We start from the raw sequence: 18,402 nt of genomic DNA, 5'->3' as shown, positions 1-18,402 counted from the left end.
TGACCTTGGTGTCCGCATAGGTGTTCCTCTCACATATTCTCACTCTGCTTTTCTTTGGCTGCAATTACATCTGCCCAATAACTTTCTTTTTTCTTCTTAAATATGTTATCACAGGGGTGTAAGTATCATTGCTGACTGGCTCAGCCTTGGCCAGCAACACTTCTGTCTTGGAGCTGGCTGGCGTTGGCTCTGCCAGACATAGAGGAAGCTTCTGGCAGCTTCTCACAGAAGCCACTCCTGTAGCTCCCCACTACCAAAACCCAGCCACACAAACCCAATATATACATTTAAAGGGAAGAGCATCTGACAAAACTCATGAAGGTAAAAAGAAGAAGTGAAACAGATTGGACTGGCTCTTAACTGAGCTAAACAGATAGGGATTAGTTTATTGTAGAAATTCTTTTGTGTAATCAATTGAAACCTGATAGTCCTGAGATTAAAAGAGCCTTGTTTAGGAATTAATTTTAAAGATAACAAGTGTTCTGTTGCATAACACATAATAATGGCATGCATAAGAAGGGCATTATGTGGGTTTCTATAATTCTATATGTTAAACTGAACATACTAAAATATTAACAATATTTTTAACAATTGAATTTTTATACTTGTCTTCAATCTTTGTTTACTACCTACTGTGTATCTTGGTCCTTGATTGTGGCAACTGGCAGTCATGTGTTTCATTTACACTGAGAATAAATCTCTCTCCTACTAAATGCTTCCTTTTTTATCCTAGCCCTGAAATTTTATTGCTCTGTTCTGACAGAAGTACAAATAATTGATTATATAAGGGTATAACACATGGTGTTTCCTGAAACGGTCTACTGTGCCTTTTCCATAACTGCTCTAGAAAACATTGAGTTTTCATTAGAGGAACAACAAAACAAAACACTGAAATCATATTAAAATGTTGTATGCTAATATGATCTTTAGCATATTTTACTCCTTGGGAAGAGAAGTGTTTGCATAAATATGAAGTTCAGAAATACTTCAATTAAAAATAGAAACTACTTATTTTAATCAGTAACCTCAGATATTTATGTAAGTGTCACTATGTGCTATCTTAAGAAACTGAGTGAGTTTTGTCAATGGTGTCAGAAATGTCCTTTGTCTTTTAAATGCTTTATCATTTTACCATCGCAGTGAAACTAAGGAAGACTAGCAGGTACATAGTTAAATCAAACAAAGAAGGGCTGGGTGTTTTCTGTCATTCGTTTAGTTTGGTGAAGGGTTTTATTTTCTTCATGTGTAAAAAAAAAAGAAAATTCTGAAAATAAGGTTCAGGTCCTTAAACTAAAGTTAATTATCTTTCATATTGATCTGTCAGATAATCTTTACTCATTTATTCCTGCTTTTTAATCTTCCACAATTTTTATTTTATTGAAGTAAACCAAATAAGAATTCATTATATTGATGGACCAAGGTGAACTGGTTCTACTGATGATGTTTTTAATTTTCCTCTTTTATCAAGATATTCAATCAATGTGATAACTATTTTTTTTTCAAAATGAATTTTTCTGAGTCAACTATCTCTCATTAGAACATGGTTTCTGCATTTATCTTCCTGGGAATTTGAATATATCATAGCATTGAGTAGCTGATCATTCATTAGTGAGCATTAAAGGGACTTCAGTATTTTCAGCAAATGTCTCTTTTTGGGTCTGACTGAGGGAAGAATTACTTTTGTTGAAATTGCTGGCAACAGAAATATACAGCATTTATGACACATAAATTATGCCTGTACTATGTTTTTATTGATATCAAAGTAATATGTTTAAAAGTAATATCAAAGTTTATGTTTAAAATCTCTGCAGTTAAGACAATTTGCCTTTCACTTTTTTCTTTTTTTTTTATATATTTAAGTCTTAGATCTCCAGAACATGTAAAAACCTTTTAAATATGCATTTACTAGCTAGTGCAAGTTGGACTGATGTGTTGATCCTTGATGCAGTGCTCATTGCTTAAATATTGCCCTCGTTCAGAGGCTTGAATCTGATATCAGATTATAAAGATGTATTTTTGTCCTGTTTCCTCTTTACCTTGTTTCTAACAACAACATTCAAGTGGTCAATAAATCTTAGCATGGTTATGAATTTAAGTATTTATTTAAACATATCTAAAGTATATCTAACATATCTAAGTATTTATTTAAACATCATCGAGAGGCTTGATGATGACAAAAACATATACATTTTAAAATGAGAATTTATAATTAATTCATAATTTTACACAATTTTTAAAAGGGTTTGTATACAGTTTGAGTCAAAGTAGATAAATAGATTTCCAAATTTTGGGGACCAGTTGTTCATCTCTTCCAACCAAAGCTTGTTATATTGCTTATCTATATATGAAGACTTCAGTCTTCTTGTATATGGTTAAAGAACTATCTTTTAAAAAGCCTTGATGTGAAGACATCAGCAACTGTTGAATTCAATTCTTTTGTGATAGTGTGGTACAGAAATATCACTGGTAAAAATGTTTAAGGTGTTTCTCACTTTACATGATTTTGCTTCTCTCTTTAGTTGTTTGCTTTTCTTATGCACTTCTTCACCGAATTAATGATCCCTTTAGTGCTTGATATTTTCCCCATCCAAGAGCTGTAATCAAGTCATCTTTCAGTCTTATTTAGTAAATAGATTGAGTGTGACATGAGGTTTGAGAATGGTAGAATAAAAATCTTAAAAGACAAATTCTTCAGAATTCTGTTTATTGACTTGATTTGTCAAACTCGTCAGGCATGGATGTTCAGGTGAAAGAGCACTGCTCTTGCTTTGTACATAGTATGCTGAATACAGTGAATTGCAGAGTACAGGATTGTCAAAGAAATAATTAGCAACAATGATTAAGGAAAAAGCACTGAATTCTTCCTAAAAGACATTGATAGATGTGACTTGTGTTTTAGACTATGAGTAAAGTTGTTGCCTCAGTATCTTCATTTAAATTGATCCCCTTTGACCTGGTTAGGTTATAGGCTACCAGTTTCCACTAAATGAACTGGTTTTTTTCCCAAATTAAAAAAAAAAGAATTTTTTCTCTCTTTGTAAGGAGATGCCAAGGAGAAAAAAAGGATATATCTTTTTTTTTGCCATCCTTGAACCATGCACTTTTCCTTGATATATGTCTCATGCCATGGTTGACAATATTTCCTTATCTCTTCTCAGGATTTTCTCTATTCCTCTTCTAGCTACTTCAAGTCTTCGCTTAAAAGAATGTTGCACAATTTTTTTAAATTTTTTTTCTGACAGAACAATGACCTTTTTCTAGTTTTGCTGCAAATGAACGTAACATTACGGAAAAGGGACCTCTGCCATCTGGTTTTCCCAACTGGCCTAAAGTTTTCTGTGCTATTTTGTTCATTTAGTCTTTCCTTGTTCTAATAATCCCATTGAGAGCCATGGTTTTACAAAAGGCTAAGAAATGCTTGGTAATGGTGGCTGAAAAAATGGGGAGGATTGAATGGATTGAGGTAAAGAAACAATGACAGGAAAAACTCATTAATCCATTCAGCTAGTGAGACTACTCTTTCTGGCTTTCCTCTGGGTAGAGCAAAGGGAGTCACTGTTTTGCTCATTTGCCTTCTCCTATTTAGTACTGTGGATGGGATAGGAGCACCTATTCTTGTCAAATGTGCCTAATAAAAGGAAAAAATAGGGTAAGCATTGATATATAACCCCATCTATGAGTACTACTGGAGTACAATGTTGTACTGAAGTTGAACACGACAGCTAAATAGTAAATAGAATTATGAGAGAATTGACCAATCCCCCTCAATTCATGTTGCAGATGTTCTCTTATATATGCACTAATACCAATCAATGACCTTGTTCTGACGAATGGCCGCCTTAGCTTTTCCTATTAGCAAGTCCTAACATCTGCAAGTTGCAATATACTGTAATTTGGTTACTATGGTGATGAGGGATAGCAAAAAATTTGTGAAAGATTTTTTGACTGTCCTCTGATGTTAAAGAGAAGTGAACATTCTGTAATAAAAGATAGATCCAATTTCTTTTGCCTTATTGGAATAACTATTTCCACTGAACTGAGGGATGGAAAATGTGTTTTGACCCTTTTTCTGCTAATGGGATTTTCTTGTATAGTGTTTGTTGCATCAGCTGTTCTGTTATATAATAGAGACAGACTGTGAAATTTCAATCTCCTAGTAAATGTTGTTACATATACTTACAGTTCCTTTATATAGCTACTGGTAATGAAATTATTAGAGGTTCATATACTTATCTATTAATTGATTTATAACTAATTAGTTATGTTTACCTTGTAGTTTACAATTTGAGTTAAAAGTATTCTGTTTACCATTTCAAAATTATACATATTTTTGTAAAGTGTAATTTATTCTTTTGTGAATGTCTATTTTTAATTCAGTGGACTCAAGTGACTAACAAAATGTGGAATCAATACATATTACTTCTTCAGAGGGGATTTATTATGAAGTAAATGTTATTGCTACAGCAAATTGCTGAAAAATTCTTCTGATGTAATCTGTAAGTATGTGATAGGGAGTTGCTTTGAATCAGAGCACTAAAGCACAAAATATGTAAAAAGCATATTTACTACATAATTTTTCTGAAGTAAATGGAAGTAAATTCTTAGCTGCTAGCTGAATGTAAGCAGGCTGCTGCCTATTATACTTCTGTGGCTGAGACTGTGTCTGATCACTGCAGTCTCTTTGCTACTTCTGTGTTACCAGCTTTCCTAGTGGGGAGCGACAGACCTTTAAACTGGACTAGCCAGCAACCAGAATGATACCCAGATCTGGAATTACTCAAGCTCTGAGCCAGCAAGTTGTCAAGAGGTTCAGGATCCTGGTATAGATCTCAGACAAAATCTATGCTGATTCTTGAGAGATCCATTAACGAGGGTTTATTTTTGCATATAGAAAATGAGGGAGTGCGTATGTTTGCTGTTGAACTTCAACACTGACTAGCCAGAGAGGAGGAAAAAGTTTGAGCCATCATTGCTGTTTCATTTATGTGACTGCTGTTTGTGTTTATGCAAGGAAAAAGATATTGTTCTTGCTGTTGATCCATATGGCTGATGTGTCTGTATTTTGTGTATGGGTGTGTGTGTGCATGTGCATGGGTGGGTTTGTGTAAGTGTCTGTGTATGTGATTGTGTGTTTGCTTACTGAGAGCACATTCAGTTTTGCTACTGGCTGGATCTATAAATAGAAATGAGAACAACCTTATGTGTCTGAGAGTATACTGGATTCAGCTTCCCCTAGTAATAACCACAATGAGAGAAATATTGAGTGACTGTTCAGTGTCTTCTGGGACTATGATTCTAGTTCACCTCCTTCCTTTGTTACAGATAAGGTTAGTCATTCCCATAGATTTCTACCACATTTATTCAGCAAAACAAACAAAACATACAGGAATATATTAAATTCTTTGCTTTTTAAATGGTGATAGCATACGGATGCTCCAGTCAGTAATTGGAGCTTTGCAGTGTAAACAATTTTAAAAACCACAATAAATAAAAGCTTCTCAATCTCTCAAAATTTTTTTTAGAAAAGAAAGGAAATAATAGGGAAACACAACAACACATCATAGTAAGGAAGTAAAAAAGTTATGTTTATGGGCAGCATGTCAAGAGGACCCATTCACTCAAACACTGTAATTTTTTATGTTTATTTCTTTTAGGTTCATTTTGTGAGAAACCTGGTGATCTTTGTGAATCTCAGCCATGCCTAAATGAAGGCATATGCCAGTATAATCGGTCTGGATATGTTTGTGTTTGCCCTTCTGGATTTCTTGGCCACAACTGTGAAATTGATATCAATGAATGCTCTTCAAGGCCATGTCAGAACGGAGGCACATGTATTGATTTGCCAAATGTAAGTATAAACTTTAGAGATCCCTATTTGAACATAGAATCATAGAATCACAGAATCATAAAATTATTTGGGTTGGAAGGGACCTTTAAATATCATCTCACTAGTTTAGCAACAATGACGATGTGTGGGATGATGTTAAAGGCCCTACAGAAGTCAGGGTAAATGGCATCAGTTCCTCTTCCCTTACCAGTCATTGCAGTCACTTCATCATAGAAAGCCACCATTAGTCAGACATCATTGTGAAGCCATGTTGGCTGTTCCTAATCACCTCCCTGTCATCCATATGCCTTGACATAGCTTCCAGGAGGATCTGTTCTATGAAAGTGTCAAAACATTTGATTCTAATGTATAATTCTATGAAAAAAAGCCCAAATTCCACGTTTCAGGTCACTTAAGGAGCTACTAATATTGTTTCATTTCTTTATTCCTTTCTCTGCTAAAATCTTGTGACATAAAAACATGATGCATCAGTGGTCTTTATTAACTAGTGTTTGTCTCTTTTTCTTGCTTTTCATGTGGTATGTTTTTAATTCCCCTTTTTCTTTCATTTTTCTTTTTGTAAAATAGAATAAATTCATGCAGAGTCACAAAGTTTTGATAATAAAATCATACCTGGTTATATGTCAAAAGGTATCATTCTTTCATTAGCATGACTATTGCAAATAGCAGTGATTGTATAGAACCAAAATAGTGAAAGAAGAATTCAAAAGCTTAGTTATTGCATACCAGTGATACATATTCATGCACAGAGAAAAAAAGGGACATCTAAATTGCTGAAAAAATTGATAGATTCCTGTCATGCAACGTGTTTATATATTTTGTCTATTAGATATACTAGCACATACTATTTTGTACAATAAAGAAACAAATATAGTAATTTGTTTCACACATATAGACATCTCTCAATAGATACTGAAGTTTCCTGATTATACCTTTAGGACCAATTCTAAAGAAACACCTGAGCACTTCCAATTTCCCTAGGGGAACAAACCCCTTTATTTTTTTCCTTTACTTTCTGACTTCAAAAGGCCTATAAAGAGCATAACTTCATACAGAAAAATAAGGGTGAGAGTATAAGCTCTAAGAAATATTTTATTTTGTAAAATAACTTACGTTCCTTACTGTGCAAATTAGGAATTGCAGTAACTGACAAATGTCTTTCACCATTATAGAGAAGAATAGTCTCTGTGCCTCATAATGAAGGGGAAAAAGGATACACACAATTTTCTTTCCTCCTCTAGTTGCTGAATACTAGTATCTGATGTACCTTGTGTACTGTTACTGTTTGATAGATGTAAATATTATATTGGAAAAAATTCAGAAATTAGGAAAAGCCTAAATGTATTATAAAACTCCTTCTTGATTCACTTATGAAATCACAGAGCCAGCCAATTTTAGAGCTGGTGTATTTCCAGCTAGCAAACCCAAGTCTGGTATAATCTGTACTGGAAGGCTTATTACACTTATCCTAAGTCAAGTTTGTAACCTATCTGAGGCTAGAACTGCTTTTCCTTCTGTCTTTCTAGACTGCTTAATATGATGAAATCCTGGCCTTGTTAGGGTCTGTTTAGAAATGGAAGTAAACCCTAATTTTTGTATTGCCTTGGGTATCACAGTTATTTCTAATTTCCTTGTCTCCTATAGGATGTGGCATGTATCTGTCTGCCAATATTTACTGGCAAGTTCTGTGAGAGAATACTGAACCCGTGTGAATTATTGCCTTGTTTAAATAACGCAACTTGCATAGCTCAACAGCAGAACTACAACTGCCGGTAAGATTGGAAATTAATTTATGTCAGTACTTTGTTGTTTCACCTGATGGTATCCCACAGATTGCAGAAAGAAAAGACATTGTCATTCACAGAGAGCACAGAAAACTATAAACTTCTCTTTTAAAATATTTATGTTTGGTGCTTTATTGCATTAGTTTTCTTGAAAACTCTTGAAGTGATACAGAAAGATTTAAAGTATTGAAGGGGCTAAAAATCATTGCCATATTAATACCGTAAGATGAAACATATAAATCTTGACAAATTGATGATAAGTGAGACAGTTATACTACAGGTGTCACTGTTTTTTCTGAAAAGATAAGACAACCTATTTAATTTCTAGTTCACAGACATACATTAGTAGACCTTAGGTTGATCCTTCAAGCAGCATATGAAAAACTGTTTTATTCAGAAAGACCATGTTAAAAAATATCCATTTGAAAGTAACAGAAGAGACCCAGTGTATAATTTAATTTCACTTTAAATAAGTTTTTAGATTTTTTTTTTTTATGTCACTAAGGAGTACAATTTGTCCTCTTCCCACTTTCTTGGCTTTTATCTGGCTGCCTGAGTAGCTTCTGCTAAGTATTACTGAAGTGAAGTAAACAACATTCAAATTTTAGGATATTCATGAATGCAGAAAATTGAAAGCTGCAATACACAAAAGCCTGACATCACATTATAAATGAACTTAGAAACTGCAAAAAAAGATGTACAGAGCACAAACTTACAGTCCATCAGCAGAAATTAAATTGAGAAGTCTGGAAATAAAAATATAAATAGAACTATGTTTACAATTCTCCCAAAGAAGAAAATACTTAAAATTTTATTCATACTTATTCCTAAATACAGAAATACATATAAACGCACACATACAAGCACACATACAAGTTAGATCTTCCCATATAGATATGTATAGCACAGAACAACAGTGTTGCCATTCATTTTCCAATTCTTTAAACCAAGATATAAGCTAATAATTTATTATCATATAGTGAGTCTTTCACACAGTACGCTGGTGCATGAATAAGTAGGAAATTATGTTTTGACATTTACATTTAAAATATGCATATCATGAATAATTAATATCAAGATGTAGATTGCCTTTATTAACAAAAACAAAACTATTAAAAAATATCCTGGCCCTGTGTACAATGCAGATTGAATAATTAGCATTGCTCATTCAAAGTCTTAAGTGAAGATTTGTTTCACTTTTGGTAATCATTGTAAAATACTGTATGTTGTGTCTCTGTCCAACTACCTCACAATAAACTACATATGTTTCATTCAGTGTAATACTACTACAACAATACAGTGTAATACTATATGCAATATTGTTACGTGATCCACTTTTATAGCATTTTAACATTATAAATAAACGTAATGGCATTTATCTCACATGCAGATACAAGTTCAAATAATAACTGTTTTGACCTTTTTACTTCATTATGTGCTTTTTTTGCTTCCCCCTATCTTATGTGGTTTTCCTCATGCCCAAGCTACATTCTTCTTATATCCATCACAAGCTCAGCTTTTATCTATACATCCTTCCTTCTTTGGAAAACCAGTTGTTTTCCACTCAAAACATATGACGAGACTGACTCAGTTTAATTTTCTCCACTTCAGTTATGATGTATGACTATCATGTATCATAATTCCACCCTTTCTGTCTTGATATCATATGCAGCTTTATGCTAAGGATCTAATAGTAACAATTTTTTCTTAAATGTAAAAAAATTAAGCTGAATTCAAATAGCTGGTGAACAAGGACATCCATCACAATAAACTGTGATTGGTTTTTTTGTGTCTTCTTCTATTTTCCATGTTCTTTAGGACAATTAAAAGTCACAAAAATGTGAAAGGGTGTTCTGAGAAAATTTCTGTTAATGTTGTCTCTGTAACTTTACTGTCAACTTTTTTTGCTCTTAGTTTACTTTTACCTTCCCTAACATTGGTATATTTATTACAAAAAAAATAATAAAAACATAAATAGAAAAAATGAACAAGTATAAAAATTAGAAAATCCAGCTTCTAACATTTCCTTACTAGATTTTCTCTTTAATGAAACAGTCATAGACTAGCTAAATAGATTAAAGCAAAAAAAAAGCTAGGAACTCTTTCACCTCTTCAGATCATAAGTAAAAACAAATCAGTAAAACAAATGTAATAATTGCTCTGTTTTTGGTTTAGATGTTATTTAAAAATTAAATTATAACAAAAGATTAAAAAACTTTGTTATTATTGTTTTATGTTCCTTTTATATGTAAATTTAATGTATGGATAAATTATGCTATAGTATAAAGGACAATAGACATGCTATCTGTTGATATGAGTACTTTTGTTTAGGGGGGAAAATCAGAATGTAGCTATCTGATATCCCTGAACATGCAGAACTAAAAGCAGATAACTATTATGAAAAACTCCTTTTAGCTACAGTACATGAACTGGAAATCTGTTAAGAATAGACTTTGCAAGAACTTTGAAGCCAAGTACTTGAAATAGCAGCAATATAATTGCACACAACACCTTTTTCAAGAGGAGGGTGAGGATTATGTAGTCCATTGCTACTTGCATAGAGTGTCCTTCTGTGGTTGTGACCAGCCTCAAAACATACAACTATTTAGAGAAGTTTTTCCTATATTTATCTACCTCTGTCCAAATGGTCCTATGTGTGAAATTATGTGGATGGTCTCCAGCAATTTCTTATTAAATCCAACCTGCTTAATATTTAACTAAGGTTAATTAGTGACTGCAGCCTCTGGACATGCTAGATGTGTCTGTGCATTCCTCAGAGGCAGAGCCATACCCGCTGATAGATCTCTTTAGCTGATTTAGACAGTATGGTCAACTCAGGCACTTTCTATCGAATGTTGTTGCCTAGCTAATTGCTATTGAAAATATATCCTTTACTTTTGTATACTGCATAACTCTGAGAGACTTGATACATTTTGAAACCAGGGATGGAATTGGTTTTTTTAATGGGAAAACATGAGCAACATGTCTGAAACTCATATTTATTAGGAACAAGAACATAGGAGAAACAGAAGCAAATCTATTTCATGTTCATGATTTCCAGCTTCTGGACTGAGTCATTTGACAAAGTACCCTTTGGAAAAAGCTAAGAGGAAACACCCCATCTATAACTTTTGGATTCCTTCACAAATACAAATTTTCATATTGCTGGCCACTTCCTTTCTCTTCTTAAATCTTTTCTTTACACAATACCAGAAAGAGTCTTTAGACAGAGGAACATGGTATGTATGTCAGTAAAAACATATAGAGTTTGACAGGGATTTGTATCTATCAGGATATAAATATTCAAATATTTTTCTACATTGTTCCATTATTACTTTTGAATAAAACTTGTTTACTATCCATTTAAATATCATCTTTTTTATTTGTGTATACGGAATTTTTTCTAAACACTGGAGGGCTACATAAGAAAAGGATATTCTCCTACTACTAATAAACGTTGACATGAAGCAGAATAAATTTCTGTAGTTCCTTTTACCATAGAAGAGTTACCCACAGCTCCATTGCCATCACATGGAGCTAACAAACCATCACAAAAATAAAATGCTAGTTTTCTTCTTTAAAGAAAATACTGAATTACAATAAAACAAACACAAAACCAACTATGCATTGCTCTCTCTACATTGTTCCATATTTAACTAAGCATGTCATTATTTATTACCATTTAATCATTAGCAATGATTGATGTTATTTACTTTAAAACTCACTTATCATCATATTTCTAATTTTTCCTCTTTGGTGCTTTAATTGACCTATTCTTTCTAACAGTTTCCCAAAACCTTGTTACTTTGTTTATAGCTGTTTATTAATAATACCTCATTCTAGTTGGTTTTTTTTCTGGAAGATTATATTAATATGAAAATGTTTTAGTTATGAAATTAATATTTTATGGGAGAGCAAAATTATTCAGAATCATGCAACTGATTTTTAATTCCTTGAAAACATATTCTTGTATTTTAAATATCATATGAGATCTGTTTTGTTACTGCAAGAACATTATTTAATAGAATTATGGAATATAATTAAATACAATTAACTTTTAAAATGCAAGTCCTCTAAAATACACTTGTGTATTTGCAGCTGCATGCCAGGATTCACTGGAAAGAACTGTGAGGAAGTAATTGACTACTGCGGTCTGCTCAGCATCAACTGTCTGAATGAAGGATTGTGTCTTAATATAATTGGAGGATTCACTGTAAGTAATTTAATACATGTTAAACTTATTCAGTGTTCCAAAGTATAAAAGCTTCCAACAAGCAGAACTTGAAAAGCATTCATTACTCTAAGAGACAAGAGGGGCATACTTTTGTAGTTTTTTTTTATTTAAATCGATAACATGAGGACAATTCGCTTGGGCAATATAGATTTTTTTTATTACTTTTCTACTGAGACCGTGTTTAGTACTGTATTAAGTAAGATAACTGAAGGATATTTTTATAATAAAAAGAATATATAACTGATTGTGGTCCAGTGCCATTACCCACAAAGATGATAATCACAGCTGTGTTTCAGCCTTTAAAAATACATTGCTTGAATTAAGAACATCTGTTGCCATTTTTTTAACCAGAATCAAATTACTTACATAAACGCGTTTAAACTTAGTACAATCTTAAAAGTTTTATGATGAAACTGTAGTGTAGGAGGTTCATTCAAACTGACAATTTGAAAAAAAAATCTGCTAGTTTTAACTCTCAGAATAGCTCCTGAAAATGTTAAGCAAGATCCATCGTGTAGCAAGATTCTTCTGGCCATAGCTTGTAAAAAGAGAGGAAATAATAGTTTCTCCAGCAGCAGTATTAGGGAACAACTTAAAGGTTGCTCAACCACTACTTGTTCTGCGAATAACAGTTGATGATCACAGAATGATTGAGGTCTGAAAGGACCTCTGGAGGTCACCTTGTCCACCACCCTGCATAAGCAGGGTCGCTTAGGGCCATTTATCTAGTCATATCCACTTATCTGTTTGGGTGTTCAGACAAAATGTATTAGGATTGCTGTTATTCCTTACATCATAGAATAGGAAGAGTGGTCCTTTTTTTAAGGGAAAGAGAGCTGGAACAAAAGGCGACAGCAAAGCTAGTGGTGATGGTGACCTCATCAACTAAGGGCACAATCTCAGAAGTCCATCAGACTTCAGATCACCAGACAAGTACGTAGTGATGAAGCAGGTTTGTGGTCAAGCTGGGTAGCTTGTTCAGCAGATCTAAATCATCAAGACACAAAGCTGGATCCATGCATACTGAAAAAATCAGCCCTGGAAAAGAACTAGTTCAAAGGCCTGAGCTTAAATGCAGCTCATGGGTAAATGAGTTCATGAGTAAATGAATGAAACTGTGGACATCTCAGAGGTGAGTCCTGTTTTCACAGTAGGATGATCCAAGATGATAGTGCTGGGCCACATCAGAGCTCAGCTTGAACACCAGCATTTAAACATGCGAGAGGAGAGAAAGAGGTCACCAAGGAAGCATTGCAGAGAAAGATAATTATAGGCTGGTCAAGCCAATTAGAGTCTATTGATGCATTCAAAGTCCTGACAGTTTCTCTAAATATTTCTTGTATGAAAGAGAAGATAGTCCAGTTTGTGTATTTAGATGTGTCTGTTATGGCCAACTGCCCGGATGACAGTTGAAAAAGACCTTAGAATTCTGTCAAAGATAAAATTTGCATTTTTTTTCCAAAATTAGAAAAATACAAGCTGATTAAAATATTACTATATTATTGGACTTATAGGCTTGAAGATCTGTGATGTAGTTGCTATTTTAATTTAAATATTTTCCTTAGATTTTTTTCACAAACCATATTAAATTAACTAAAATATGACTGAATAGTCAAAGAGGAAAATAATTATAAATTGAGAATTATTATCCCCTATATTTTAATGAACCTCATGGCAATTTGGTTTTGTACTAATTATTTGAAGTACTTTGCCATAGTAGGAAATATGAAACTCTGTTGAAATCACAGAATCAGAATGTTAAGGGTTGCGGGGGACCTTAAAGATCATCTAGCCCCAACACCCCCGGCCATGGACAGGGACACCTCCCGCTAGACCAGGTTGCTCAAGGCCATATCCAGCCTGGCTTTGAACACTACCAGGGTTGGAGAATCCACAACTTTCCTGGGCGACCTGTTCCAACATCTCACCATCCTCACAGTAAAAGTGTTCTTCCTAATATCTAACCGAAATATCTAACCTTTCCTCTCTTTCAATTTATATCCATTCTTCTTTGTCTTATCACTACAGTTCCTGATGAAAAGTCCCTCTCTGCCTTCCCTATAGGACCTCTTCACATACTGGGATGTTGCTAGTGAGGTCTCCATGCGACCTTCTCCAGGCTGAACAGTCCCAACTTTCTCAGCCTGTGCTTGCAGAGGAGGTGCTCCATCCTCTTATCAACTTTGTGGCCTCCTCTGGACTTGCTCCAAGAGTTTCATGTCCTTCTTAAGTTGGGGGCACCAGAAGTGTACACAGTAGTCCAGGTGGGGTCTCATGAGAGCAGAGTAGAGGGAGAGAATCACTTCCTTTGACCTGCTGGTCACATTTCTTTTGCTGCAGCCCAGGACACACTTGGCTTTATGGGCTGTGAGCTCGCACATGTCTAGTTTTTCATCAACCGCCACCCCGGAGTTTTTCTCTGCAGGGCTGCTCTCAATCACTTCTCCACCCAGACTGTAGCTGTGTGTTGGATTGCCACAACCCAGATAAATCATAGAATCGTAGAATATACAGGGTTGGAAAGTACCCATTGAGTCCAGCTCCTGGTCTTGTGCAGGACACCCCAAGAGTCACACCGTGTACCTGAGAGCATTGTCCAAATGCTTCTTGAACTCAGAAAGGCTTGGTTCTGTGATCACTTTCCTGGGGAGCTTGTTCAAGCGCTCAGTCACCCTCCGGGTAAAAAAATTTTTCCTCATGTCCAACCTGAACCTCCCCCAACTCAGCTTCCTGACATTTCTTCGAGTTCTGCTACTGGTCATAAGAGTAAAGAGATCGGTACTTGCCTCTCCTCTTCCCCTCACGAGGATGTTGAAGACCCTAATGAGGTCTCCCTTCAGTCTCCTCTTCTCTGGACTGAACAAACCAAGTTACCTCAGCCACTCTTCATATGGCTTCTCCTCCAGACCCTTCACTTTCCTTAGGGCCCTCCTTTGGATGGATGTTCTCTAATGCCTTAACATCTTTTTTGTGTTTGCGGATCCCAAAACTGCCACAATATTCAAGGTGAGACCACCCCAGTGCAGAGCAGAGAGGGACAATCACCTCCCTCAACCAGCTGGTGATGCTTTGCCTGATGGCAACCCCCCAGGACACAGCTGGCCCTCCTGGCTGCCAGGGCACTGCTGACTCATATCAACTTGCCATCAACCAGAACCCCCAGGTCCCTTTCCGTGGCACTGCTTTCCGACCTTATTCTGCAGTCTATGAACACAGACAAGGTTGTCCCATCCCAGGTGCAGAATCCAGCACTTTTCCTTGTTAAACTTCACGTGGTTGGTGATTGTCCACCTCTCTAATTTGTCGAGGTCTCTCTGCAGGGCCTTCCTGCCCTCAAGGGAGTCAACAGCTCCTCCAAGTTTTGCGTCATCAGCAAACTTACTTAGTATTCCTTCCAGTCCCACATCCAAGTCATTTATGAAGATGTTGAAGAAAACTGGGCTGAGGATGGAGCCCTCTGGAACATCAGACTAGTGACAGGTCACCAGTCTGATGTAACCCCATTCACTATAACTGTTTGTACCCAACCTGTGATCCAGTTGCTCACCTATCACATAACATGGTAATTCAGCTGTACACTGGACATTTTGTCCAGAAGGATACTTTGAGAGATGGTGTCAAAAGCTTTGCTAAAATCCAAAAAGATTACATCTACTGTCTTTCCTAGGTGGGTGGATACTCTGTCGTAGCAGGAAATCAGGTTTGACAAGCAGGACTTCCCCCTCATGAAGCCATGCTGGCTGTGATCAATTACTACGTTGTCCTCCAGGTGTTTTTCAATACTTCCCAGACTAATCTTTTCCATGATTTTACCAGGCACTGAAGTGAGACTGATAGGCCTGTAGTTTCCAGGGGCCCCCTTCTTCTTCTATGTGTGCGGATGACCACAGAAAATGGTAGTGTAATTGATAATACACAAATGTGATCAGTATTTCTTCGTAGGCTGCACTACTTAGGAAAAAAAAAGTGTTCTAGGAGAGGAAAATACAATGCTATCTGCATAGAAAAAAGAATATGAGTTACACAGTAGTGACTGTTCCTGATAATCAATGACAAAGAAGACAACTTTCAGCTTGAAGTGGATATTAGAACTTAACACCACACCATTGATGAAGACAGAAAGACAATCCCCGTAGTTAAAAAATTGAAGCACTTGTATATATAGAAGCATTTGTAAGTAGTCATACTTCTGTGACTGTCAGTGAAGGGTTATCATAGGCAGCTATATTGTGCATGGTTCTGAGCAGCTGCTTCTTCCATGCACTATTGATTATACCAGGGGCATTTTCAAAAAATTTTTAGGTAATATGGTGTAATGCTGTGTATCAGCAGTTTCCCATCAGATCAATGCCAGGTCATATCTGTCCTGTCCTAGTGAATAACTTCATCAAACATTAAATTTCATGAGGATCTGCTACTGTGGAATCCAAACCCCATAATTCCCACAGAAGGCCGAAGGCCTTTTTGTGGATTGCTTCTAGTAGTCAATGCAGCAGACTCATTCCACTGATATTAAAAGGTTAGGAAAGGGATTATATTTCCCAGAGTTGCCATGAATAGTGAAAACATAAAAAATCCTCCACTTTATTTGGGCTCTGTAGAAGGTCAAAGATATGACATTTACTTTGTTAGATAGTTTCTAAAGCAAAGAAAGATAAGATTGCAGCCTTAACTCAGTTAAAGAATTCTGGATATGGATATCATTTGGACATATGATTTTAACAGGTGATAAACACAATATTTGAACATAATGGATCTTCTGCTATCAAAAAATGCTGCTATATAAAATTCTATTTTTTACTATTGATTTATCAATTATTGCAAGAACTCTGCTATTGAATTTCTCCTGTTTTTCAGCTACAATGTTGGAGTCATTTTTAAAAATCTATATAATCACTGCTAAAGTTCTGAAGAAAATATAGTGCTTTCCTTTTTTTATATTCATACCATAGGAAAGCTTTTAATGAATGGTATGCTGGTTTTTCAACCTCATAATAAACAACTCCACCTACTCAGTATTAGAAGACAGAGGTCACTGTTTTAAGAAAAAAATTAAATTAAAACAGGTTTAACATAAACCATACTTATACAAATACACAGAAGTGTGAACCAATTTCAGGTTTTAACAGTCTATTCAATAAAAATATTACTCTACACTATTCTGACAGGATGATAACTTACTTCTTAAAAATACTTTTTAAAAATCTGCACATAGATACACTTTTCAATAGACTTTTCTATTCTCATGGAGACTTATTTTTCTTAAATAGATTTTATAAGTGAAAAATCAGTATTCTTGTTTTACAGTCAATAGTATTTTCTCAGTGCTTTCAATCTGATTGTCTAAAGCAATTTATGGCTATAGGTATCTGTTACCCTTATCTTTACCTGAAGACAGAGAAAAGATGAACAATTCCCAAAGGACAACTGACAGAGAAGAAAGAGGGGTTTTTGGTTTCATGCTAATCATACTGCTGCCACATGGTGCTAACCACCTGGGGGAATGATTTGATTAGAATTCTCCCAGTGATTTAAAATGGCTCCAGCAGAGCCTCTAGCCCAAGACTGGGCAGTAAAAGCCGATAAAGAGGGCATACAAACAAGAAATCTCTTGGGGATCTAAAGGTTTCCTCTGGGTCCCAAAGGTGGATCAAGTATCTAACTATCACTATCCATTTATCCATAGCAAGTAGCTTAGATCATGTTAAAAAAAATTATCCCTGCTTAAGATTCCCTGTTTTTTCCTGAATCATTAGTATTAAAGTAAAAAAAGAACCAAAATCAAAACAAAAATCAATCAGCCAAAACAAAGATACTTAAAAAATACATTAAACTAAGTTAGTGTAAATTCTGAGTATAAAAGAGCTGTAATTTACTGGATTTTTGAAGCCTAGGAAGGAATACGGTTTCTAAAACACAATGGTGTTAAAGTTGTGGGTATGAAGACTGTCATCTTTCTGGCATACTAGGTGTCCTTGTTTTCTAGAGAGAAACCACAGAATTGCAGAAATTTACATAATTCACTGGCCAGTTATGATTACCTACAGAAGTTTAATTGAGGGAGAAGAAGGTGCAGCCCTACATACTCTCCTATTTCTGCTCTGCCATACACTTCTTATGGAAGGGCACGCAGATTAAAAATACCTTCCACTTCTTGCAGGGGGTAAAAATGCACATTCATGGACTTTTTTTTTGGCCTATCAGCTCCTTACTATGTTAGAGCAGCTATCTTCCAGCTTACATGGTCTGTATAGTGTACCCAAGTCTATTTTGTTGATATGTTTTTCTCCCATCCTCCTGAAAAACAAAATGACTGATTTGTGCAAGGGTATGTGCTTACAGCTAAAAAGGAATTGAATTATATAGACACAAAAACTGAAGCTGAAAGATGAAGTGAAAGCAATGTCATTTGTAAGGTCCATTTCCATTTGCCAGCACTACACTTGAGATCTAAACAGATTATACATATTGCCTGAAAAGCAGAGCTGTGCTGGCAAGCAAATACACACTAGAGCAGCATTAAAGAAAGAGAAAAT

The 18,402-nt window shown here is 35.2% G+C and overlaps 1 protein-coding gene across 1 annotated transcript in view; it reads left to right on the top strand.

Annotated features, from left to right (window-relative positions):
- EYS (eyes shut homolog (Drosophila)) overlaps positions 1-18,402 on the top strand; it is a 784,118-nt gene that overhangs the window by 42,210 nt on the left and 723,506 nt on the right. Inside the window, exons 3-5 of the mRNA XM_017823913.1 lie at positions 5,655-5,848; positions 7,493-7,620; positions 11,731-11,845. Coding sequence (XP_017679402.1) covers positions 5,655-5,848; positions 7,493-7,620; positions 11,731-11,845 — 437 coding nt within the window. The remainder of the gene's footprint in view (positions 1-5,654; positions 5,849-7,492; positions 7,621-11,730; positions 11,846-18,402) is intronic.

This window comes from Lepidothrix coronata, unplaced genomic scaffold (genome assembly GCF_001604755.1).
Source record: "Lepidothrix coronata isolate B3197 unplaced genomic scaffold, Lepidothrix_coronata-1.0 Scaffold4, whole genome shotgun sequence".
NCBI classification, from domain to species: Eukaryota; Metazoa; Chordata; class Aves; order Passeriformes; family Pipridae; genus Lepidothrix; species Lepidothrix coronata.
This window is presented reverse-complemented; position numbering and strand designations above follow the sequence as displayed.